The sequence below is a fragment of the Fukomys damarensis genome, unplaced genomic scaffold (assembly GCF_012274545.1).
Source record: "Fukomys damarensis isolate Sample0158 unplaced genomic scaffold, DMR_v1.0_HiC HiC_scaffold_4, whole genome shotgun sequence".
In the NCBI taxonomy this organism is placed as follows: domain Eukaryota; kingdom Metazoa; phylum Chordata; class Mammalia; order Rodentia; family Bathyergidae; genus Fukomys; species Fukomys damarensis.
Window position 1 is genome coordinate 49,002,140 of NW_022900916.1, and position 25,515 is coordinate 49,027,654.

Below are 25,515 nucleotides of genomic sequence, written 5' to 3' on the forward strand. Positions count from 1 at the left end.
AGATCAGAAAGTAAAAGCAAATTACAAGTCCTTAAGTAATCCATTTTCCTAAATGTGATGTTGCTCTTTAATGCTCTAGGCCAGCAGATTAAGTCTCTTTAGAAATTCTCAACTGTCACCTTTGTTTATAGATAAAGGCAAAATACTCTGCAAAGCCTATACAACTGCATTGGTAAAAATCACATTAGTCTGTACCTGACATTAAATAATTATCAAGCAAGTGAGTTATCTTGTTTCAAATACCAGTTTTTAGATATCTACAATTGCTGTCCAGCTCAGCCCATTGTGCAAGGCCTGCTCTGCACCACAGCAATTTCATTGTATAAGTTTTAAGACAGATATGATGCTGCTGCTGGACTGTGAGCCTAACCAACATAATAAAATTGGAGCCACTGTGGAAAACCCATCAATCTTCAAAAATAAAGCTAGTTCTTTTTTAATCTACATATTTAATGTTTTTATAAAAACATGAAGAGTGTATAACGGTATCTTTTTCTCTCCATAGATGAAACATGTAAGCCTTTCCTTTCTTGTTAAACACTATCATCTCAGCTGTTTCCAGCACCAGGGTTTGAGCACCATTCTGAACCCACAACAATAGATTAGTGACAGGCCTTATCCCGTCAATTAGTACATTCTGGGAGCTACCTGGATCCTGTCTTCTTACCTCCCTCCTGGAGGCCGGGTTTTGACCACAGTGCCATCCCTGGCCTTTAGAATGAATACCCCTGTGAAGGAGAGTACCTTCTCCGAGACCAATTTCCCTGTATTTAGACCCAAAACACCAATATTGTTAGCAACCTAAGACAAAGTGATAAGAATCCCAAGCCAATGAAACCATGACAGCAAGCAGACTCCTAAACAGCAGAGAAGTGCAGTCCATTTACTTACATGAAGATTCAGTGCCAAACATGGCTGGCTCCACAAGCTGGTTTAAAAAAAATGTTTTTAGAAGAAAGAAAAAAAAAAGGAAGGAAGAAAAAGGAAGGAGAGTGTGCCCGTGAGAGTGAAGAGATGAGCCGACTACACAGCAGGGGTCATGAAGCCAGACAATGCAGTCCAAGCTGTGTCCAGCTGCCAGATTCTCCTCATGAGCTTCAGTTTTCTCCCAGTGAATGAAAAGCAAGGTCTCCGACAGCACCCAAAACCGAACAGCTGCTTTTGAAAATCCACTAGGCAAAGGAAGGCCAACGTGGCTCTTCTGGGATGCAGTGAAGCAAGACTAGGTAGCAGCAGGAGTAGGAGAGGGAGCAGCAGCAACAGCGAATACTGCAATCTTCAGCCCTGCTGTAGCAGTAAGACAATACCAGGGCTTATGCATACGCTGGATGACGTCAGGGACACTGCACAGACCGACTGTGCTGCTGGAGCCAGAGGCTCCGGGGGCTTCAGGGGAGCAGCGCGATTCAAGGGGGAATTCCTTTGTCACAAAACGCACAGGACCAAAAACCACACACACATCCCCCTCCTGAGGAGCTCTTCATCCTGTGATACTAAGCACTGAGAGACTTCAAAGAAATTTAAATACTGGCTTTATACCAACTAACCACAAAGATATGCAGATCAGGGTTCTCGGTTTTATTGCAGCAAATACACTTTTTGAGGGAATTAAGTATCAGAAATTTAAAAAAATATCTAAAAGTAGTTAAGGGCTGGGGGTGTGGCTCCGTTGGCTGAGTAGGAGCCTGGCTTGTGACTCTTTAGGTTTGATCCTCAGGACCATCGGGGTTCGGGAATAAAAGTAGTTACAGAACAATTCAAGGTTGTTTTCTCTAAGTTATGGTAGACTGACAAATCAAGAGGTGTATACCCTCAATCACAGATTTAAGTACATACACGGTTATATACTGTTGCACACACAAGCTGGGCATTTACATGCACAAAAGTACTCAGAATAATAACACTGCTTGGCACCGTGAGAACTCAAATTTTAGTAATTTCATTATTAGTTGTTTTGCAACTATTTGGCAAATGTGAGAAAAGTACTGTACAGGTTTTTTGTACATATATTGTTCCTTTTTCCATTTGCCTTATTTTCACCTTTGCCCTCTGAAAATTTCTGTCATTTTCCAGAGTAACTCAAGCATTTTAAGGCAGTGTACATACACCTGAGTCTACCTGTGTATGAGTGGGCATTTTTGTGGCCAACAAATTTACTAATCAACCCATGCAAAGAAATAATTGAAGGTAATAACAATTGTTCTCTTGGCTCTCTGGACAAATAAAAGTCTTAATCTGGTTTTAAAATGCATACAAGAAGTAACATATAAATTTCATAAGAATCGAACACAGGCAAAAAAGTACTCAACACAAGCAGAAAATTACTTAACACAAGCAAAAAAAAAAGACAGTTTTGTTTCAAAGTTTTAATAATCCCATACTTTAAGAATCACATAGAGTAGGAAACTCAAGAGTTCAATTCTCCTCCCCACCCATTCATCCAAAGCACATACATTTTCCAATGATTCTCTTGTCTATAAAGACCTGTCTTAACATGGGTACAGTCTGCAAGCATTAAGTTGTGATATGCATATGGAACTGCAAATTACTCTCTAAAAATATCATTAGTAGCATTTCTGGTCACTATATGTAGATCTATCTCATGCTGTTAATCGCTTCATAAGAATTTATTATATGAATATACCATAATTAATTCAAAGTAGCTTAACTTTCAGCTCACTGAAAATGCTAAACCATTATGAAAAAAAGTATGATGATGCTACATAAGATACAAAACAAATCTCTTGTTGCAGAAAAGAATGACAATATCTAATATTTAGTGCTTACTATGTGCCTGACACTATTCTGGAAACTTCACATGTATTAAATCATTTAAAATTCACAATTTAAGAACCTAAGGGCCGGGTGTGGCGGCGCAATGCCTGTAATCCCAGCACGCGGGAGGCTGAGGCAGGAGGATCTCTGTGAGTTCGAGACCAGCCTGGGCTACATAGTGAGTTCCAGGTCAGACTCAAGTACATAGTGAGACCCTGTCTCAAAAAACAAAAACAAACAAACAAAGAACCTAAGAGGCAGACACTATTATCCACAGTTAATAAGTTTGCAAAAGTCATACCAGTAGTAAATGATATTCTGGGATTCAAACCCTGGCAGTCTGGTTCCAAAACCATTCTACAAAGTGTCTCTTGAAAGTGAATGAATAATTGCCAAAATTATATAGCATTTTAAAGATTTGATTGAGACAAAGGTAAAATAGAAACCAACCAAAATGTGGAAGGAAAGGAAAAACTTCAAAAGAGAACAGTCACCAGAGAAAACTAAAAATAACAGAAAAGACTACAAAAATCACAGCAGTGATAAAATTCCAAATTGAGCTAGATATGGTGGCGCACTCCTGTTTTCCCAGCAATCAGGAGGCTGAGGGAGGTGTATCACTATGAATTTAAAGTCAGCCTGGGGCTACACAGGGCATTCAGGTCCAGCCAGAATTTAACATAGTAAAACCCTATCTCAAAAACAAAACTGCAAAGTCCTTTGAAAAATAATCAAGTCAACAGCCAACAGGGAATATCAATCAAGGTGCTGAGATTTAACTGCAGAAGTGGGAAAGAACAAAACATTGCTAAATAATAGAACCCGTTCCATAAAATTACCTTACATAAGTTTTGTTGTTGTTGTTTTATCCTGTGAAAGAGCTATTTTAAGTTGCATATAAGATGTTATATACGTAGCTAAGGATATGATTCAGTTATAGAACACTTGTCTACCATGGAGTTCAATCCTCAGCAATGCCAAAAAAAAAAAGTACTTTAATAGTCACTCAAATAACGGACAGATGTGGCCACTAGAAAGCCAAATGAAAAGGAATGAGAAAAGTGCTCATAAGTGATCTTTTCTAACCAAGACCATGATCTATATGCAATAACTGCTTCACCAACCCATTCACATTGCTTTTTTCAGCTCCTACCTAAGTACACATGAGCTAAGTACACATGAAAATGCATTTTTCTGAGGGCCTATATTTATTTTTTACATAGGCTTTAAAGAGTAAGTTAAAAGCTGCAATATTTTCCAAGAAATCTGCATTTTAAACAATTGAAACTGAATCACTCAGTATACTAAAAATATTAGGAATCTCACTTGTCAACAACACAGGACACAAATCGTCATGTGACTGCTATGGAGCCTTCTGTAATCCGCAGGTGATATTTGGATTCATTCTAATTATCCCTGCCTGCAACTTTTCCTTTCCATTTATAAGTATACTACTATTAACTTCAGAATAAAATTAGCCATGAAAGAAAAGATTAATACTCAAAATAATTATCATAAAATTAGAAAACTATTGATAAAGATAATACTGAAAATCTTAAGGTAAGTCAAAAGTCACTTTTAAAGGAACCCCATTCTTACATTACTCAACAACTATTGCCTGGGAGCCTACTGTTCTACAGTCTATAAGCACAGCCACAGACTCCCTTTCCGGTGTGGCTTACATCCACCAGGTGTGGCAGACAAATATGTGATATGCAATATATCAAGTGGCTGTATGCACTATGAAGAAAGACAAAGAGGAACTAAAGGAAAAGGGTTGATTGCGTAGGAGAGCTAATTTAGGAAAATTGTCAGGTAGGGCCACCTTTTTTAGGTAAACATTTCAACGGAGACCTGAAAAGAACAAAGTGAAACCACATAAATAACACGGAAACCATGTTATTTATTTATTTATTATATGGAAACATGGAAGAGTGTGTGAAAGGCCACAAACAGAACATCTTGCTTTGTTTTGTTATAAGAAATCTATTCTTGAATCATTATACATCAGTTTTCACCTGGAAGATATCTCCCTCCAGTCCACAAGGATGCCTCTAGTAGAGGAGCTGCTGTGCTCAAGTGCTGACAGCACATAAATTCCCTTTTCTAACCCAAAATAACTCACAAGTCCCAAAACCTGCAGTCCCCAAGAAATGCAAGTATGAGCTGCTCTTTTTAAAGCTTTACACTGACTATACCTATATTTTCAAATGTGTAATTATTTGTAAAAATCAGACAATATTCAAAATAGCTAACAATAACATCAGACAGCTTAGTGTATTTATTAATGCGGCAAGAACTTTAAACAGTTTCTCTACAGCACTCAAAGTCATACAATGTATCTTAAAATATCAACTATAACATATGTAACAACATAGAAAGTGTTATAATGGCAAGATGCAAGAAATAGGAAAATGACCAACTTAATGATTCTGTTATGTTGGGGGAAAGACGTATTTATAACGAAGATCATAGTCGTAGTAAGGCTTTCTATAGAATTCCACAGACTTGATTTCTTTGCATCGGGCTCTCAATCGTGTTTTTCTTGCTTCAACATATCATCAAATATAGAGTGAATATTCGAAAAGGTAAAGTTAATCATCCCAAACAGATTTGTTCTGTAAATCTGTAATATCCTATTTCAGGGTTTCTCTACAGCAAGTATATCTGTATCTCTTTCTGTGCGTCTGTGTATGTGTGTTTATTTTCTTTTCCTCACAAGATTAGTACACCTGGCTTTTTGTTCCAGAGCTTTGAAGTAAAATATACCTATTTTATATTATTATATATTATTGCATATTAGATTCTTTGTGAGATATAACTTGAACTCAGATGTCTCTACCTCAAAACTTTTGGCCCAAAAGTTATGGGTTAATTAAGGGTTGGGGTTTTTGTTTGTTTTGAAACAGTGTCTATGTAGCCCAGGCTGGTTTTGAGTGATGGGATTATAGGTTTGCACTACCACACCAAGCTTTGCCGTTTAAATCTGTGAGTATGACCCAAACTGAATAGAAATGTCTAAGAAATTCCAAATGCTTATCCTAAATCAATCACAATTTGTATATAACAAATTCATACATATTAAGGAATACACTCATGTATATTTTTAAAGCACATACAAAACAACATAATTTTAATATAAAATTAAATATTATACTGTAAAAAATTCTGTATAACCAGAATATAGTCTAAATTTTACCTGTATAATTCATAATGAAGTAATAAACAGGAAACTTGAGTATTTTCCAAAGTACAGTTTTACCAGCCACAGAAAGAAACGCCTCTCTGGACAAACTGCTGCTTGGGGAAGCCTCCGGCCATGTGACATTAGGCAAACACACACACACACACACACACACACACACACACACACACACACTCACTCACTCCAGTTTATCTCAACACCAGTAAAAACCATGGGGAAGCCTCCGGCCATGTGACATTAGGCAAACACACACACACACACACACACACACACACACTCACTCCAGTTTATCTCAACACCAGTAAAAACCGCTGTGGCCTCCTCTCCTCTGACTGTGCCTTTAAAGTCATCCTTAGAAACGTCTCACTAGTCCCCATCTCATTCTCCAATTACTAGGTTTAAGGGGGGGCGTTAATTTTGTCATTCTTATAAGGAAAAACAACGTAAGATAGCCATGCTGTGTCATCCTTAGAAACGTCTCACTAGTCCCCATCTCATTCTCCAATTACTAGGTTTAAGGGGGGGGCGTTAATTTTGTCATTCTTATAAGGAAAAACAACGTAAGATAGCCATGCTCCACCCAAATTCTCAGTGCTACAAAGCCGTATACCTGAAAGGAGTCCGCACCCCAGCTTTTAGTCAGAGTTCTGTCGTTATGTTTATTTATCTGACACTATATATGCACATTTGATCCATGTGAAACACATTCGATTGACTCGAAAACAAAACCAATAAAGGTGATAAAAGAACAATTCTTTTAAAGTGAAACATACCTAAGACCTCTAACTATTTTACCTAAGTCCAGAAATAGCTATCAGCAGTAAAGGACATGTGGCCATTTATCAAGAAAGATTTTATTGTATTCTTCTCGAATGTGACAGTGCCAAATACCCTGGGCATTTTTTTCTTCGTTGACAATCATTTTGATCTTAAGTGTGGCCCACCTACAACTCAAATACTCTGTAACACTGACTACTTCTTCCCCATACAATTCCTTACCTTATCAAATGATATGCCATGCATAAATACATTTTTAAATATTTTCTTTCCCCTCCTCCCTCCAAAGTAACTGGAATGTTCGAACAATTTCCCATTTTAAGTAATTAACACCCAAAATTACGCCTACCTGATATGGTACAGGTTGTTCAAAATGGTTATTTTACTAATAGGTGTTTTGTTTTGCTTTTATTTTCTTGCTTTCTTTTACACTGAATAGTTTCTACCTCTGATAACTATAAAGTAGACAACACTATAAAATATGATTTTGAATTTTCAGTACAATATCAAAATTATGTAGTACAAAATGCAATATTATCATTTAACACATCTCCCCAAAACTCTGTAAAGCACCTGAGAAAGCAGCACTGTACTCAGTCATCTGGTCAGCACTTCCTTCTGCTGTCAACACTGTTAACTCTCACCTAGCTCACGCGTTACTGCTGCTAAGAAGGTTCATCTCACTTTGCTCTCTATCTTAGCCTTGGGTACAGAGTGGGAAGCTTACCAAGAGCTAGAAAAAGTGTGATATGGTTTATTTCTTGAAATTACAATGTGTAAACAGTTCAAACAACATCATGACTGTTTTAAAACAATATGCTGAAAATATCTAACAATGACTATCTTAATTTCTACATAGGTTACAAGTATGTAGGAACACTGATTTTGCTATTATTAGATATAACAACACTTAACACCTTTCATAATTTAGTGCTATCTGTATGGGTTTTTAAAGTTCTCATCTAATTTTTAAGACAATAGAGAGATATAAAACCTTAACGATTTGTCAGACTTCAGAAACCCAACTGAATGGTTAAGAGCCAGAGTTTCAGTCAAAGGAAGATTCCAGTCTCACGTTAGTCACTAGCTGCAAGTTTTAAAATCTTTCTGAGCCTTAATACACTCATAAATTCACAAAGGGCTTCAATCAGTGACTGATGACAGCAAGACTTAACATGAAAATATTACGTTATGGCATTGCTCTAATTCATGTATTAACTTATGTAACCCTTAAAATAACTCTACAAAGTATTATCCCTATTTTATTCCTGGGCATGGAAGATAAATAACTTGCCTAAAGTGACACACTATAAATAGCCAAGCCAGAATTCCACACCAATAGTCTACACTGAAATCTTTGGCTTAACTACTAAACATCACTGCCTCTGTACAATAGATATTCAATAAATAGGTGCAGGGCCAGGGATTTAGCTCAGTGTTTCCGCCGCCTGCCTGGCAAACACAAGGACCTGAGTTTGATCCTAGTGCCCCCAAAAAAAGGTACAAAAATAGTAATTTCAAAAATAGGTTCACAATAAAACCAACAATACAGTTTACCAAATATTTATGTTCAGAATTCATAAAAACTCTTTTACATGTTATTTTTAATTCTAACACATGGAAAAATTAACAGAGAAGAATAGTCAAAGGGATAATGTCTGAAGCAATGGTGAGAACTTTAAATGAGAGTTGAATTAGCCAGTTAAGCAGAAATAAATACTCAACTGCAGAAAGCAATAACCACAGCAGGATATGTAATATCCATTACATACCTCAACATCCACTAAATCCTTTTCTACTTCTGAGTTCTCCAAATAGCACAGTATATAGTGCTGGCCTAGACACTACAAAGACATAGCAGATTCATCTGACAATAACTTCAAGGCTCACTCAGGGGAGCCTTCAACTAGATCCCCTTACCCATCTCCTGAAGAATCTTCTCTATTTTCATATCACCCTCAGCAAACAAGGCTTGCTAGTGCACCTAGGTGCCTCTTCCCCAAGCCATCTTGTCACAGTTCTCCCCAAAATAGTTTAAACAAAGGCTTTTCTCAGGTCATCTGTTCTTGATTGTAGGCCAAGGATTACTGTCCTAACTACAATTTACTGAGTGAGCAGTTAAAATAATCCTGCACCCCATCCCAGATTCTAGCTACAATGTTCTGTGTTTTGTTTCCCCCGCCCTCCAGCTACAATATAACCCTTCTTGATTCAAGATGGAAGCAGAACTGTTATGGAATCAAGAGACCTGGGGTCTAGCCAACACTGACACTCATTACCTTTCTGTGGCAAGTCCAGTAACTGTTCCCTCCCTCACTGGTAAAATGAATAAATTAAGGTGGGTGCTCCCTATACCCTAATCCAACTCCAATGAGCTATGATTCTACTTCAAAGCCATTACAGCTAGATGAGAAAACTCAAGTAACTCCCTACTGGTAACGCGACCCCACAGCTAGCCCACATCCAGGCCATATCTCTCCTTTCTAGCTGCCTAGGGCATTGGGAACAGCTTCCTTCAAGGGTAGAAAAACAGGACCCCAGACGTACTGCCCTAATCCGGTACACTGATGTTGAATCTGAGGTTCTTAGGAAGCCACTTCCTGTTTATTTTCCAGACAGGCTCTCCAAAACTCATCCAAGAGGTGAATAGAAAAACACACTCATAAAACACATTTCGAAATAACTATTGGAAGCTTTGCCTACTGAAGGGTTCATGGCCAGATGAGTAACACCTCTTACAATTATGCAGTCTGGGTGTCAGCAATAAAGCATCTGATAGAATGCCTCCTTCTGGGACTTGAGATAGGGCAGAATACAAGACAGGAACATGGAGTGCTCAGTTTTCTACAGTGACAGCTTAGGAGTTGAAGGACAGTTCACGGCTCTTCTGAACACAGTTTTCCTACCTGGAGTTTCTACCATATGAGTTCATAGCTCTCTCTGCCCTACCTAGAGAAAGAATAAGAGTACAGCTCCCTCATTACTCTACCTTCTTAAACTCAAAGATAACCCTATAACCAAATAACATAACCCTAATAAATTAAATTCCCAACCCATATGATAACTTTCTCTGTTACTAAAGGTTTTTAAACCACTCAAGTGGGATTAGGTGGGATTATAAATGCTCTATTTTTCCTACATTTCAAATATGATAATAAGGGGTTTTCCCTTTGGCCTTTTTGTTTTTTGTTTTTTTGGTACTGGGGATCAAACATGGGTCCTTGCTCTTGACAAGCAGGCTCTGAAACCACTGAGCTAAATCCCCAGCCCTTCAGTCTTTTAACTTTATATTTTGATTAGCACATCTTTGTCATACATATTGATCACATTCATTTTAGAGAATCTGTACCTGTACATAATTTATCTTGATTCTCTTTTCCCTCATTCACTTTTCTCTCTCTGCAACTCATCTTCCTCTCTCCATTTACAAAAGCTTCATTTCCATTTTTTTCTATTCCTTTTTCTTTTCACTTCCTTTCCTTCCCCCAGCCCTTCCTTGTTCCCCTTCCCATGTGAACACGTTCTTCCTTCTTCCCAATATCTATTCTCCATTATGTTCCCTATTTACCCTTTGGGCTTCCACATAAGAGAAAGTCTAGATCCTCACTTTCCTCACCAACACATCAAAGCTAAGCCAAAATGATCCACATAGCAAGTCCACCTCCTCCCATTAGTGAGCTTTATCTTCCATATCTCAAAGCTTTTAAAACATATAAGTACCAACCAAATAACAAAACATCCCTATGAAATTAGTGAGCCAACAGCTCAACTCATATCATGACCCTAACTAGTACTATACATTCCTTATGACACAGAACCAAGAAAAAGTTAAGAACCGTCCTCAGTGGGTATAAAAGAACAATTATGACCAAAGGTACATGTGAAAACTGATGGAAGCTCTCCTTTAACCATTCCAAACCTTCAGATAAGGTTTAGAATAGACATCACCGTTTGTCACAGTTTTAAAATGATGGCAGAATCCCAGGTTCTTAGCACAAACCTCTTATAAAGTATATCAGGGCCTCTCTTCTTACACTCAAGGAAAGTGACGCCTATAACTACAGCTGGGAGGAGGGGGAGACAATGTTTACAAAAGGTAGAGTGAAATGGCCCAGCCACTGATATTTTTACTCTATTAGAAGGTGACTGTAAAAATTTTTATTTTAAGTATTTAAGGTGAACCAATAAAAAAGATTATACAGCCAGGCATGGTGGCGCACACCTGTAATCCCAGTACTCAGGAGACTGAGGCAGGAGGATTGCCACGAGTTCAAGGCCAGCCTGAGCTGCATAGTGAGTTCAAGGCCAGCCTGAAATCCCCAGTGAGACCCTGTCTCAAAAAGCCAAAAAGAAAATAAAATAAGATAAAACACATTAATTAATCTCAATGTAAAATTAGGAGGGAAAAAAACAGGAATAAAGTTATTGAAATGCCTGGTAAAACACGTGAAAAATGAAGATTTTTCTGCCACAAATAAAAATCCAACAATAAATATGCTTATTCAGTTTACATTCTGATGATGAACAGAATAAAAATTCAGGTTTCTAGTAAAAATAAATAGAGAGGTACCCAAGTCAGACACAGCCTCCTGTAGGAAGGGTTCTTTAGGCAAACCACAGACCTTCCTTGTGTGATTTTGGTCTGTTCACCTGGTTGGTAAAAAGAACTGCTGGAAAATAAGCAAAAGAAGTAATGAAAAATAGGCATGAGTGAACTGCTGTGGGCTGATCCAGAGACAAAAAAAGTGGAGGAGTTCTTCAAGAAATATGGTAACATTTGGTTAGAGTTCCAGGTAAACAAAGAATGTCACAAATTTCCATGGTACTCCAAAACAAAAAGCAATGATCACCAATACAAGCTGAACAAAAATTCAGGAAGTATAAGAAATTTGTAACTCACAGTTAGCTATTTCAGTTGGGCATTTCAGAACAGAACTTGATTTGTGAAATTAAAAGTAGATTATTTTTAAGGTCTGTTAGATCTAAAGTACAACAATTCTGTAATGAGCTATACAGTAGATCATGATATCTGACGTAGCTTTTTTAAAATTTTTATTGGTACATTTTTAAATTGAATTTATTGGTACATTCTAGGTAGACAGTACAGTTACATTCATTACTGCGATCTTGTACCTTTACATGACAGGTCTTGGTTATTGGTACATTTTTAAATTGAATTTATTGGTACATTCTAGGTAGACAGTACAGTTACATTCATTACTGCGATCTTGTACCTTTACATGACAGGTCTTGGTTATTGGTACATTTTAGGTATGCAATATAATGACATTCATCATGGGAAATTTGTACCTTTATGTGATCTATCTTGGTTCTTATTTTTTCATAACTGAAAGTGTACACAAGGACTTAAAGGTATAATACATAATGTGGAAAAGGAGCAAAGGGGAAGGGGAAGTGGGAGGGGAAGGGGAAAGGAAAGAAGGGAATGGAATTAACATGAGTAAATGAAAAAATGGAAACAAAGTCTTTGACTTAGCTTTTGGACAGCTTCAGCATATTTCTACAAAAGCTCACATGGATGATATTTTTTCATTGTTCATCATTCTTCAAATAAGAGGCAGATGATTTCCTCTTGTTATTTTATCTATGCCTTTTTGAAAAGCCATTGAAAATATATTTCTGATCAGGACAACTACTATTTTCTTAAAAATAACCCATCTTAACACGGATGTAAGAGATTACAAGACAAATGCAGCAGTGTTATCTTCGGGAAATGTGTATAGAAACAGAGATTTGTGCCTGCTGCAACCACGTACCAAGTTGTGAGGCTTCTCTATGAAAGGGGGTGCGGAGACAGAAAGGGAGAGAGGGAGGGGAGACGGCGGGAAGGAGGGAGAAAGAAGGAAGTGGGGGAAGAAAGGAAGAAGGAAAGAGAAAGAATCAGGCTGTTTGCTTCCACAGAAACATCTTCAAAACTGCTTCATTTTCCACAGCAATCACATGCTTGACCTGTATGAACCACACTGCATGCAGTTTGACTGCAGATCAAGGAGTCCTGGACTTAGGCCCTGTCACTGCTGCTTATAAATTAAAAGATATTCTCCTCCAAGCCTCCGTTTCTTTTTTTGTAGAACAAGAAATGTTACGCTTAGGACATGTTGAGCATCCCTAATCTAAAATTCTCAAACCTGAAAAGTTCAAAAATCCAAAGCTTTCAGTAGAGACATCACGCCTCAAGTGGAAAATTCCACATTTGACCTCACATCATGGGCTGCACTCAAAATACAAGTGCACTAAAAATGATTTTAACAATTACCTTCAGTCTATGTACATAAAGTGTTCATTAAACAAGTTTTGTGTCTAGACTTGGATACCATCCCCAAGATATCTGATTATGTAAATGCAATATTCTGAAGTCTGAAAAAAAAGGTCTGAAATTTAAAACCTTTTGGGTTCTAAGCATTTTGGATAAAGGATACTCAACCAGTGGCAATACATATGGTGTATAAATATTAATGTGGAAAGACAGCTAGAACACATTTTTGGATCTAAAAGTAATTTATAAACAATGAGAATAGTATAGTAGCATTGTAGAGATTTTTTTTTTTAAAGCACACAGGAGAAAAATAAAAGGAAAATTCTGATGCTTAAGATGAATCTTAAGGGCACCCTAATAAAGAAATTTAAAGAAAGACAAATATTTTGACTCCCCTTATGGGAGACACATAAAAAGCAGAATGGTTGGGGGGGTGCACAATGGATGGAAAACTTCAGTTTTGTAGGATGAAAGAGTTCTGAAGACTGCACAGTAATGTGAGTGCACTTAAAACTACTAAACTGTACACTTAAAATATTTAAAAGAGTAACTTTTGTTAGGTATATTTTATAATTGTAAAATCTTAAAACAAATTTTAGAAATAAATTAGGTTTAAAAGGTTTTAAACTTTATCTTGACAGAATCGGTGACTGTTTTTACCTCTTTATGTTTCTTGACTGTTACAAAAGTAGCATAAGCTCATTATGAAAAACATTTTACCCAGATTTTTATAAAAGGCATTTTTATTTCATATGTGAAGTAATCCTAAAAGCTGTAAAATCTAACTGAGAGATTAATTAGATCTAAAATACATTAAGACTAAATACTGCAAAGAGCACCTATCTTTCTACCTCAAAAACTAGGATTAGAGGTCCCATTTGACCTAGCTATTTCTCTGCTGAGTATCTTCCCAAAAGAATTGAAAGAATTATAACACAGTAATATATGCACACCCATTTTTATACTGGCACAGCTTTTAAAAGCTAAAGCTTGGAAACAGCCCAGTTGCCCATCATCTAGAGACTAGATAAGAAAGGTTTTTTTCATAAAATGGAGTACTACTCAGTCATAAAGAATGAAAAACTAGAGACATGTATAAATAAATGGATGCACATTGAAGCCATACTCTTAAGTTAAATAAATAGGACACACATATCTAAATACCAAATAGTTTCTCTGGTGTGAGAAACTGAAAGTGTACATAAGGATTAAAATGTTTAATTGATAATGTGAAGTAGGAAGAAAAGATTTAAAGGGGAAATGGGAGGGGTAGGGGAAAGGAAAAAATATGAGGAAAGAAGAAAATGGAAACAAAATCTTTGTAAATAGGGAGAGGCAGAAAGGTTGAAGGGAGGGCAGGGGAATGGGGAAAAAATTAGAACCAAGATGAATCATGTGAAGGTAAAAGTTCCCAATGATGAATGTAACTGTATTTTATGCCTAAAATGAACCAGTAAACTCCATGAAGAAAAAAAAAAGAACGCCTGTCTTTCGCTTTTCCACTATATAGGTCAGCTCTCTTCTTTTCCACTTCATTGCTTGTAGAATTTGGAGTTGAGTGGATTTCAGGTACATCAGTTGGAAAATGGATAAAGAAGATGTGGTTTTTCTATAAAATGGAATACTATTCAGCCATAAAGAATGAAAAATTAGATTCATTCATAGGAAAATGGATACATTTTGAGGATCTACTCCTAAGTGAAATAAATAAGTTACACATGTATAAATACTGAATAGTTTCTCTGGTGTGAAAAACTATAATAGTACTCAAGATCCTAATGGGATAATTAACAATGTGAAATAGGAAGAAAAGGACTAAAGGTGTAGGAAAAATAGGAAGGGTAAGGAAAGGGGAATAAGGGAAAAGAAAAAAATATGAGAAAATGAAAAAATGGAATTAAAGTGTTTGTAAATGGGGAGGGGAGGAGAGGGTGAAGGGAGGGTAGGGACAAGGGGAAAAAATGAGAACCAAGACCTGTCATGTAAAGGTACAAGATCCCAGTAATGAATGTAACTGTACTGTATACCTAAAATGTCCAATAAACTCAATTTTTAAAAAAAGACTAAATACTGTAACCTAGATATATAGATATAGATATAGATATATATACACACAAAATTTATTGTTCAATCATGTCTAGCACTGCTTTTAAGTGAATAACTGAACAAGCTTGAGCAGAAAACAACTTTTTTTCTATGTAGTCCAGTGAAGTCCTACACAGTCTCAAACTCACAAGACTCTGGCTCACTTGGTCTCTGCATGCACTGTCACACCTGGCAGATAGGAACTTCTTAAATCTCAGAAAATGTACAAATCATTCAGAATAAATAATGCTGCTATGCTACTACCAACTGAGAACGGGATCTCTAAAACACAAGGGAGATTATGTAGGAAAGAATGGTTAAAGTTTTAAAAGGAAAGATATAAGTAAGAAGGTAATGCATTTGTAACAACTGCCCTCCTTTAAAACCTTTAATGTTTTCAATAAAATATGGTCACTGGCTGTACTTATAAATGAACCATTAGAAAAGCATGAAGAAAGACCTGTCATGTAAAGGCACAAGATCCCAATAATGAATGCTACTATACTGTTACCTAAAATGTACCAATAAACTCAATGAGGAAAAAAAGTTATGAGGTAGGAAAAGTATTAAAATTAGAGCAAGATCCCTCCTTAGACCCTTCTTTATGCAAACTTTTGCCTCAGTTTTCACTTATATGGGTTGCTGTGCCAGTCATATAGAGATATTAGTAAAAGCACCTAATAAATTGAAAAAAGTCAAGAATTGATATTTATTACTTTAAATTAAGCTGCTATTATTGACTTTCTTAAAAATAAAATATCTCTGAAACATTTCTGTTTAGGATCCAGCTATTTATGTCTAAAAAACAAAAAGCATTAACTTTTTGAATGTTAAAATGCCTAATTAAGGATGCAATGTCTCCTTTGATGAGTCATTCTTTCATATGGTAGTCAATCTTCTCAATTCCTTTCAGACTTTTTCCCAGGACTTTTTTTCCCCTACATACTTTTCACAAGCATAATTTATTTTTAAATCAATGTCTGGGAATTCAGCAACATAGCATATCTTACAACAGTGCTCCATGTTAGTCATTGTTTCCATAACCCATCAGCACTCAGAAGAAAGGGTGATAATGCAAAGAAGGAACTGAATCTAGTAGGGCATATCAGTAATGTCCTTTAGCATTTCATGAAAAATTTGGCACATGGCCGGGGATTTAGCTCAGTGGCCCTGCAACTGCCTTGCAACTGCAAGGTCCTGAGTTCATTCCCTGGTACCGAGAAAAAAAAAATTAGATGGACTGTTCATGAAAATTGGAAATGCTTTTACTATACTTGTAACAACAAATGTTAAAGCAGAGACTCTAGAAAACAGGTCATTTATAGCTTACTATAGACAGATGATAGTTGAAAAGGGAATGGATTGAAACTGGGGCAAGACGTAGGATCAATAACTTTTAGATTTTCCTATTCTGAGCAATGTTAAAATAATGTCAGATTTATATGCATATAACATGACTTAAAAACATCAAAAACATTCTTTCATAGTAAATAATGATTAATAAGCTGCAAAATGTTTAATTACTTTATCAATATTATAACACTGACTAAGACATTCTACTTCAGTAAAATTACATTCAATACTTCTATCTTAGTACTTCTATATAAATGTAAAAGATGCTAGGGATGTGTGTATCTTTATTAAAAGAAAAGTATACATTGAGGATGGAGGATATTGTAATGAACAAAAGCAGAGGGTAGTGAACTTCCAGGTAGAATACATCAGCAACATATTTAAACAAAGCCGTATTTCAAAAATAGCTAAGGAAAACATAAAACATGCCAGTTTCTCACACACTCCTAATTATATTTTAATTCTTCTTTACAGAAGTACATGTTTCATTCTACCCAAAATATAGCATGAAAAAGAAGTCAGTCATCCTTTTAATCATTTCTGCAACTTACACATTTTTGAAAAGTTAACTACTATGTTTTAATTGAGTTTATTGGTACATTTTAGGTATACAGTACAGTTACATTCATTACTAGGATCTTGTACCTTTACATGACAGGTCTTGGTTCTCATTTTTTCCCTTGTCCCTGCCCTCTCTTCACCCCCTCCTCCCCTCCCCACTTACAAACACTTTATTTCCATTATTTCATTTTCTCATATTTTTTTTCTTTTCCTTTATTCCCTTTCTCCTACCTTGCCACTTTCCCTACACCTTTAGCCCTTTTCTTCCTATTTCACATTGTTAATTATCTCATTAGGATCTTATGTACTATTATAGTTTTTCACACCAGAGAAACTATTCGGTATTTATACATGTGTGATGAATCAAAGTTATTCCCTGTATATTATCAGATCATAGTGCAATTAAGCTGTAGATCAATAGCATAAGAAACCACAGGAACTTCACAAACACATGGAAATTGAACAACACTCTCCTGAACAATCAATGGATCACCGAGGAAATTAAAGAAGAAATCAGACAGATTTTACAAATAAACGAAAATTCCAGTACTATTTTTAAATTGTACTTCAGCATTTATCTCTAAAGAACTGCAAGATAAAAATAAGGGTCACAGATATTTTTAAATACCAGACATAAAGTGCAAGTACATTAAATGTTAACATACAATAAACATAAAAAGAAAATACTTTATTTCTATAATCAATTCTATTTTCAGACACTCATCAATGCAGTCTATGCTTATTGGAAAACAGATCTCTTAAAATGTGAATAGGTTATTCAGGTCATTTAGGAGATGGCTCCTACATTTTTTTCTCCAGAGTACAGAGTAAGAACTTATTTGCACAAATCCCTACACAAAATAAAAAAATTAGAGATAAAGTATATGAAAGGGATAGAGTTTTTTAATTTGTAGTAAATACATGCAAACTTAAGTATTCTTTTTTGGTAGTTCATGTCAGCACTGAAGTATAAACGTATTTGGACCAATTAATAAAAAATATAATAGCATAAATTATGAGATGGCCCTGGAACTGCTTGCTCTACAGTTTTAACAAAAGAAAAGGTTTCAAAGAAAAAGAAAAACAAAAAACAACATCTATTGAGTACTTAGTATCTGTTAGACACTAAAACACTATACTAGAACCTTTCATATAATACAGCTGGGATATAGCTCAGATGTAGAACATTTACCCAGTATGTCCAAGGTCCTTGTTTAAGCCCTGGCACTGGAAAGAAAGAAACTTTCATATGTGGTATTATCACAATCATTTTCTCCATCTCTACCATAAAATCATGGTAGACTCTGTTAAATGACATAATTATACTCTGCTACATGATAAGGATCTGACCATTACTATGATCTTAGACCAAAAAATAAAGAAAATAATCACTTTTCCCTTTTTAAAAATGCCCCCTAAATGGCACCAAGTTCAAGGTCAGTCTAAACTACATAGCAAGATTCTGTCTCAAAAAACGAAACAAAACAAAACAGACCCATAGTGATGTAATTAGAAATGAAAAAGGCAACATCACAATTATCAGTTTATCACGTATGATTACCAAAAACAAAAAAAGGTATACTAAATTATTTAAAAAACAGTCTCTGGTTACAATGAGTTACCAATGGCAACTATCTTCCAAACTTGGCCTAGGAACAACCTGAAAAGCTTGTAGGCTCTGTTACAGCAACATAAATTGTTTTTTAAAGTTATCATTACCAGACTCCTGCAATTTTATCACCTTACTCATTACTAATTCTTTCTGTAACACACAGACTTAAAGCCTTTCCTTAAAGTTCATTTATCAAGTAAAAAGTTCCTTTCCAAAGAAGTTAAACTATCATTATTTGCTGATGATATGATACTCTACATTGAAGATCCAAAAAACTCCACCAAAAAACTTCTAGACTTAATTGACAGATTCAGTAGAGTATCTGGATACAAGGTGAATACCCAAAAATCAATAGCCTTTCTATACACAAATAACAGACAGACAGAAAGAGAAATAAGGGAAAAAATTCCTTTTACAATAGCATCCAAAAATACTGAAGTATAAACGTATTTGGACCAATTAATAAAAAATATAATAGCATAAATTATGAGATGGCCCTGGAACTGCTTGCTCTACAGTTTTAACAAAAGAAAAGGTTTCAAAGAAAAAGAAAAACAAAAAACAACATCTATTGAGTACTTAGTATCTGTTAGACACTAAAACACTATACTAGAACCTTTCATATAATACAGCTGGGATATAGCTCAGATGTAGAACATTTACCCAGTATGTCCAAGGTCCTTGTTTAAGCCCTGGCACTGGAAAGAAAGAAACTTTCATATGTGGTATTATCACAATCATTTTCTCCATCTCTACCATAAAATCATGGTAGACTCTGTTAAATGACATAATTATACTCTGCTACATGATAAGGATCTGACCATTACTATGATCTTAGACCAAAAAATAAAGAAAATAATCACTTTTCCCTTTTTAAAAATGCCCCCTAAATGGCACCAAGTTCAAGGTCAGTCTAAACTACATAGCAAGATTCTGTCTCAAAAAACGAAACAAAACAAAACAGACCCATAGTGATGTAATTAGAAATGAAAAAGGCAACATCACAATTATCAGTTTATCACGTATGATTACCAAAAACAAAAAAAGGTATACTAAATTATTTAAAAAACAGTCTCTGGTTACAATGAGTTACCAATGGCAACTATCTTCCAAACTTGGCCTAGGAACAACCTGAAAAGCTTGTAGGCTCTGTTACAGCAACATAAATTGTTTTTTAAAGTTATCATTACCAGACTCCTGCAATTTTATCACCTTACTCATTACTAATTCTTTCTGTAACACACAGACTTAAAGCCTTTCCTTAAAGTTCATTTATCAAGTAAAAAGTTCCTTTCCAGGCAAACAGACATCTGGGCTTCAGATCATAACAGAAAATATCAAGAAAAGCATGCAATTTCCTTAGCATTGGTAGTTTTCTTATCTACTGTGTTCTTTGAAGTTGGCCTGTAAATTTAGAAACATATTCTATATACTCTTTACATAAAACTATAGTTTGACTGATCTAGGTCTTCTAAAATGGAGACAAACCTTGGGTGATGTTTCAACATGATGAGACCTCCTGCTTTCTTTCCCTTGCAGCAGAAAATTTTTCAGACATTCCCATGGACTTTTATACACACTAGATAATGTGCCACTTTTACTGTTTCTGCTTTAAACAAATGTCAGTAGCTTCTTTGGTGTTTCCAACATCAACTTTAAAGTGTTCTATAATTGCTAGGTGCTGAAAAGGAGTCCTAGATTCACAATACCACAGGCTACAGTACAAAAAACCTGCATATCCAGGGCTTTGGAGATGAGACTATCTACCAGATTATGAATTTTTCAGAAAAGAAATAATCCTTTGAATGTTAGCATCTCTAAATTTTAATAAAATTTTTACCATCAAAATAAACCACCACAATTTCTTAAAGAGGGTGCTATAGGTATTTTAAGCAGGATAAAATTATAATTAACATGCCTGGATCCCAAGATTTAAAACAGAATAGTACTGCCCAGTTACTGTGACAACACAAAATTCCCCACCTCCATCTCCATATGGCCCCTCTGGGACAGCACTGCCATCCCAGCCTTCAAATATTTTCCCCTGCCTTCTTAAGTCACACAAAGGTCCGAAGAAATCCTTCTTAATAACTAAATTATTTTGAGAGACTACAGAATTAACTGCAAATACAAGTAAAGATGATGTGGGATATAGGACTAATCCCCTAAGGAAGATATTTAACAAGCTGCTTGAAAAAGTCCCAAAGGTCACACTGCCTTTTGATCACTTGGTTCTCCCCTCTTGAGGGTATTAAGTTACTTCTATGCCAGTACTATCTAATCTGATATTCACTATATAGAGCTATTTAAATTTAAATTAAATTCAGGAAAAAACAAGAATTGTAAATATATATGCATCAATTGTTGGCAAACCCAATATCATAAAAACTACATGACATAAAAGGACAGACAACAATACAATCATAGTCAGACTTCAATACTGCACTCATAAATAAGTCAATCAAACAAAAACTCAACAAAGAAATACCAGAGTTGAGTCATACCACTGTTCTATCCAATAACAGCAGAATACATATTCTCATCAGCCCACAGAACGTTCTCCAAAACAGACCACCTCTTAGGTCATAAAATATGTTTAAATAAATACAAAAGAATTAAAGTAATCTCTTGCATCCTATCAGTTTACAATAGAATGAAACTATAAATCAACAACAAAAGAAACCACAAAAATATACAAACATATGGAGAATAATCAAATCTTGAATAATCCAAGATCAAAGAAGTTATCAGGGAAGAATTTTGTAAGTTCTTAGATCAAATGACAATGGCAGAACAAAATACCAAAATCTGTAGGACAAAATGAAAGCAATTCTAAGAGAAAAGTTTATACCTGTGAGTGCCTATATTAGAAAAACAGAACAAGCCCAAATAAATAACCTAATGATGTGTTTCAAGGTCCTAGAAAAACAAAAGCCATCTCAATCAAAACTTGTAGAATGAAATTATGAAGATTAAAGCAAAAATCAATGGATTTGAGACTAAAAAATAATACAAAAGATCAATGGATCAAAGAGCTGATTCTTTGAAGGATAAACAAGATTATACCCTTGGCCATAATTTACCTAAACAAGGAAAGAAAATCCTATAATGGATGGGTGTGGTGGCACATACCTACAATCCCAGCATGAGGAAGGCTGAGGCAGGAGGATTGCTTTTCAGTTCCGGACTAATCTGGGCTACAGAGCAAGTTCAAGTTCAGCCAAAACTAGATAGCAAGATCCTGTCTCAAAAAAACAAAGCATCCCATCCCATCAACCCAGCGCAGCAGAGGAGCCCAGCATTGTGTATGTGCCCCCCCACTCCCCTGTAAAGAAGAGAAAGAGGGCCTCTCTGAGGCTCCTAGATGAAAATTGAAGCACATTGGAAAAGTGAAGAAAATCTCTGAGATAAAGGAACACTACACCACCACAGGTGGTAAGTCAGAGGGACCAACACCTCACATTGGAACCTGGTGTAACCTCAGGGGAAAGACAGCTGGAACCTGCAGTAGAACTTTGCAGAGTTCAACCCAGCAGGACATCAGAGATCTCAACTTGGGCCTTGCAGCCAGAACTCAGCCTGAACCTCAGGACAGAGCTGCTGGCTTGCTGAAACTAATTAACTTATATCTGCACACTCCTGCCACACTGTCTATTGTGTCAACAGAGGCATATCCTGGAGGCCCTCTATTTTTATTTGTATTTTTAACTTTCAAAGTAATATTTTTCTCTTATCTTTAACCATTTAAAAATTTTTACTTTTTTCTTTTCTCAATTTTTTTCTATTTTTATCTTTTTTCCTATCTTCTCTTTCTCTCTCACTCTCTCTCACCTTGATCTTCATTTCTCTCCCTCTTTATTCCTATTCCCATCCTAATTCAAATTTATTTTCTTCCTTTTCCTTTTCTTCTTTTTCCTTCTCTCAATAGCCATTAGTTTTAAAAGAGAGTCTTTTAGACTTTTAGTCTTTAGAGACTAATTACAGTCTCTAGCCTCCCTATTGCTGTTAGTTTGTTCTCTTCTTGTGTATATTTTGTTCTGTCTTCACTTCAACTGCTTGCTAGAGTTTGTGTGATCTTCCTGTGTCCTCTAACCTCACTTATAACCTTTCTCTATTCTATCTATCCCTCCCTCCCTAATACCTCTTAAATCCCCATCCTAAAGGGTAAAGTTGTTATACTGAAAAGTTTATTCATTATAAACATATTTTGGGCTGGTCCTTGATTTTGATTTAATTCACACAGTTAAAGGTGATACATTAATAACTACTACAAATTATCATTTTCGAAGCAGTGCTTGATGCTATTGTGCTGCTGATTATATCACTTGACTAAGGTGTTGTGCTTGATCTAATCAGTTGCCTTCGATAGTATAATGAAAATGAGATTACCTCACAGTCATTAGAGACTCAAACCTAAAGACCAGCTATATCTGGAAGATTGAAGTATTAACCCAGGAATTAAACCAAGTGCAGTACCAACAATGAAAACAGAAATGAGAAGACATTTAAACAAGGCACAAACACAGACTTCCACCTCACCAAAGGTAAACTCTGTGGAAAATGAGGTGGAAAAGTCTGACAGTCAACCATCTGGACACCCTGAACTGACAACACAGGAAGTAACAAAACAGATAAATGAGGCTGTAGAAAAAATTAAAACAGAAATAATTTTCCAGACAACCATAGAGGTGGTGAGAAGAATGAAAGACATGATTAGAGACTCTAGAAAAGAAACAGATTTAAAAAATAGACTAGCTCAGGACCATGACAGAAACAATGAATGCCTACCATAGGAAAGAAATTGAAACAGGATGAATGCCCAACATAGGAAAGAAATTGAATCCATGAAACAGATTCAAACAGATATCCAGGAGATTAAAAACTGTATAGAAAGTATTTGCAGCAGAATGAATTAATGTGAAGATAGAATTTCAGGTACAGAAGATAGGATCATGGTCAGTGATCATGAAAAGAGAGAGATCTCTTAAAAGCAGTAAGGGATCAGGAGAAATTGATCCAACAACTCTTAGATGATGCAAAGAGGAATAATATTAGACTGATAGGAATCCATGAAGTACCAAGAGAAAGTACACATGACATAAAAAAAAACTGTTCACAGAATTAATGACAGAAAATTTCCCAAGCAGAGGGGAAGAATTTGACATACAGATAAGTGAGGCATACAGGACTCCAAAGACACATGATCAAAAAAAAAAAATCTACACCAAGACATATAACAATCAAGATCCCCAAAACCGAACAGAAGAACAAAATACTACAGTTAGAAAAAAGAAACAAATCACATGCAAATGAAAGCCCACCAGAATCACAGCAGACTTTTCAACACAAACCCTCAAGTCAAGGAGAGCCTGGAGTGAGGTATTTCAAGTCCTAAAAGAAAACAATCTCCAACCTGGACTCCTGTATCCTGCGAAACTGTCTTTCAAAATTGATGGGGAAATAAGATATTTCCACAAGGAAGAACACCTGAGAAATTTCATGAACACCAAACTGGCACTCCAAACACTTCTAAAAAATATCCTGGAAAAAGAAAATGAAGGCCACAACTCTATAAGGGCCAACAGAGCAAATGTACCAGGCAAGGCAAGAAATTAAAGGGAGAGAGGGAAAAATAAAAAATAAGAGAACCAACAACAGGAAAATAACATGACAATGAAAAGTCAATGCATAACCATCAATGTCTCCAAGTCTTGCAACAAATGGACTTAGTAGATGTCTACAGAGTGTTACACCCCACAAAATCAGAATATACATGCTTAAGTAAATGTAAAGGAATTGAAGTTATCCCCTGTATATTATCAGACCATAGTGCAATTAAACTGGAAATAAATAGCATAAGAAACTGTAAGAACTTCACAAACACATGGAAATTAAATAACACCCTGCTGAACAACCATTTGGTCACAGAGGAAATTAAAGAATAAATTATTTTCTACAATTAAATGATAAGGCCAATACAATATACAGGAATGTATGGGACACAAGTAGTTCTACAAGGGTAATTCATAGCAGTAAATGCCCATACTAGGAAAACAGAGCATGCTCAAATAACAACCTAATGCTTAACCTTAAACTCCTAGAAAAAGAAGAGCAATACAAATCAAAAGCTTGCACAAGGGAGGAAATTATAAAGATTGAGCAAAATTTAATGCAATGGAGACCAAGAGAATGATACAAAAAACCCAATGAATCAAAGAGTTGATATTTCAAAAGAATAAATAAAAATCAATGAATCCTTAGCCAACCTTAACCAAAAAAAAAAAAGGAAAGAAAAGGCTCAAATTCATACAATTAGGAATGAAAACAGTGAAGTCACAACAGATTCAGCAGAAATCCAGAGGATCGATAATACCTACTTCAACAACCTGTACTCTAATAAAATGAAAAATACAGAAGAAATGGACACATAAATTACCAAAGTTGAATGAATAAGATATATAAAATCTAAACACCCCATTTACATTCACTGAAATTGAAAATGTAATTAAATCATTACCAACAAAGAAAAGCCTAGGCCCTGATGGATTCACTGCTGAATTCTACAAGACATTTAGAGAAGAACTATCACCACTACTCTTTAAACTCTTCAGTGAAAGTGAAAGGGAAGCAATACTTCCAAATTCATTCCTGGAAGCAAGTATTACATTGATTCCTAAACCAGGGAAAGACTTAACCAAAAAAGAGGATGACATTCCAATCTCCCTCACGAAGATAGATGCAAAAATCCTCAAGATACTGGCAAACAGAATACAGAAGATCAAGAAGATCATGCACCCTGACCAAGCTGGATTTATCCCAGGGATGCAAGGATGGTTCAACATACATAAATCTATAAATGTAATAAACTAT

At 35.7% G+C, this 25,515-nt stretch overlaps 1 protein-coding gene across 7 annotated transcripts in view; it reads right to left on the reverse strand.

Annotated features, from left to right (window-relative positions):
• Positions 1–25,515, reverse strand: part of St7 (suppression of tumorigenicity 7) — a 315,589-nt gene that overhangs the window by 227,753 nt on the left and 62,321 nt on the right. The window contains exon 1 of one of the 7 annotated variants that reach the window (XM_010621885.3): positions 892–1,214. The exons of the other annotated variants lie outside the window; for them this stretch is intronic. Coding sequence (XP_010620187.1) covers positions 892–913 — 22 coding nt within the window. The 5' untranslated portion in view covers positions 914–1,214. Of the gene's footprint in view, positions 1–891; positions 1,215–25,515 lie in introns of those variants that run through there. 7 annotated transcript variants of the gene reach the window in all.